This window comes from Terrapene carolina, unplaced genomic scaffold (assembly GCF_002925995.2).
Source record: "Terrapene carolina triunguis isolate 2854851 unplaced genomic scaffold, T_m_triunguis-2.0 Scaffold583, whole genome shotgun sequence".
Lineage (NCBI taxonomy): Eukaryota > Metazoa > Chordata > Testudines > Emydidae > Terrapene > Terrapene triunguis.
The window spans coordinates 750652-751742 of NW_020664934.1; the positions used below are offsets into that span (position 1 = coordinate 750652).

At 50.5% G+C, this 1091-nt stretch overlaps 1 protein-coding gene across 1 annotated transcript in view; it reads left to right on the top strand.

The window, feature by feature from the left end:
- The window catches only part of LOC112119804, a 16968-nt gene extending 16495 nt beyond the window's left edge, over positions 1-473 (top strand). The window contains exon 3 of the mRNA XM_026659130.1: positions 228-473. Within this exon, the coding sequence (XP_026514915.1) occupies positions 228-448 (221 nt within the window). The 3' untranslated portion in view covers positions 449-473. The remainder of the gene's footprint in view (positions 1-227) is intronic.
- Positions 474-1091: the final 618 nt, after the last annotated feature.

Here is a 1091-nt window from a genome sequence, read left to right on the forward strand (position 1 = left end):
GTGTTGGGGTGGGGTAGGTTATGAAATGGGTGCAGAGTTGTGGGTGTGTGTTGGGGGTAGGGTAAATAATAAATGGGTGCTGAGCTCTGGGTGTGGAGGTAGATTATGAAATGGGTGCAGAGCTGTGGGAATGTGGGGTGGGGTAGATAATCAAATGGGTGCACAGCTGTTGGTGTGGGTTGTAGGTTAGATAATGAAATGGGTGCAGTGCTGTGTGTGTCTTATAGGTGCTTGCAATCCCATCTGCACTCCAACATCAGAGGGCACCACTGAGTCTGCACCGGTAGCAGCAGCTAAACCTGTGCAAGAGGCCCAGCAGGAGCCTGAAATACAACCAAGTGCACCAGCGGAAAGCAGTTCACAAACAGAAACAACCCCATCATCTACATCGCTTCCAGAGGGACCAAGCCCAAGTCCACAATCCAGTGAGGAACTGATGTTCCCTTAATGCTGGAGACAATTCCAGGCAGAGCAGGAAGCAGATAAGAGCCTCCAGGGAGCTTGGATGGCGGCACGGAGCGACCCACCGCCTCTCAGCTCTTCTAATAGGTCCCAGTTTGTTGTAGAAAGAGGACGTACACAGCGACAGCAGATATAGGAGCTGTGCACTAGCTTCGCGCCAATGTTCTCAGCCACCCGAGGACGGACCGAACGGGAATACCACTCCATTGACACAGGTAATGCTCACGCAATTAGAGCCAAAACTGCTATAGAATGGGAGATCCAGGACATGCTACAAATGGGTGTAATCCACCCCTCTGAAAGTGCATGGGCATCTCCAGTGGTTGAGTTCCCAAACCAGATGGAAAAATATGCTTTTGCATGGACTACCGTAAGCTAAATGGTGTAACTCGCCCAGACAACTATCCAGTGCCATGCACAGATGAGCTACTGGAGAAACTGGGAAGTGCCCAGTTCATCTCTACCTTAGACTTAACCAAGGGGTACTGGCAAGTACCGCTAGATCAGGGGTCGGCAACCTTTCAGAAGCGGTGTGCCGAGTCTTCATTTAGTCACTCTAATTTAAGGTTTCGCGTGCTGGTAATTCATAGATTCATAGATTCTAGGACTGGAAGGGACCTCGAGAGGTC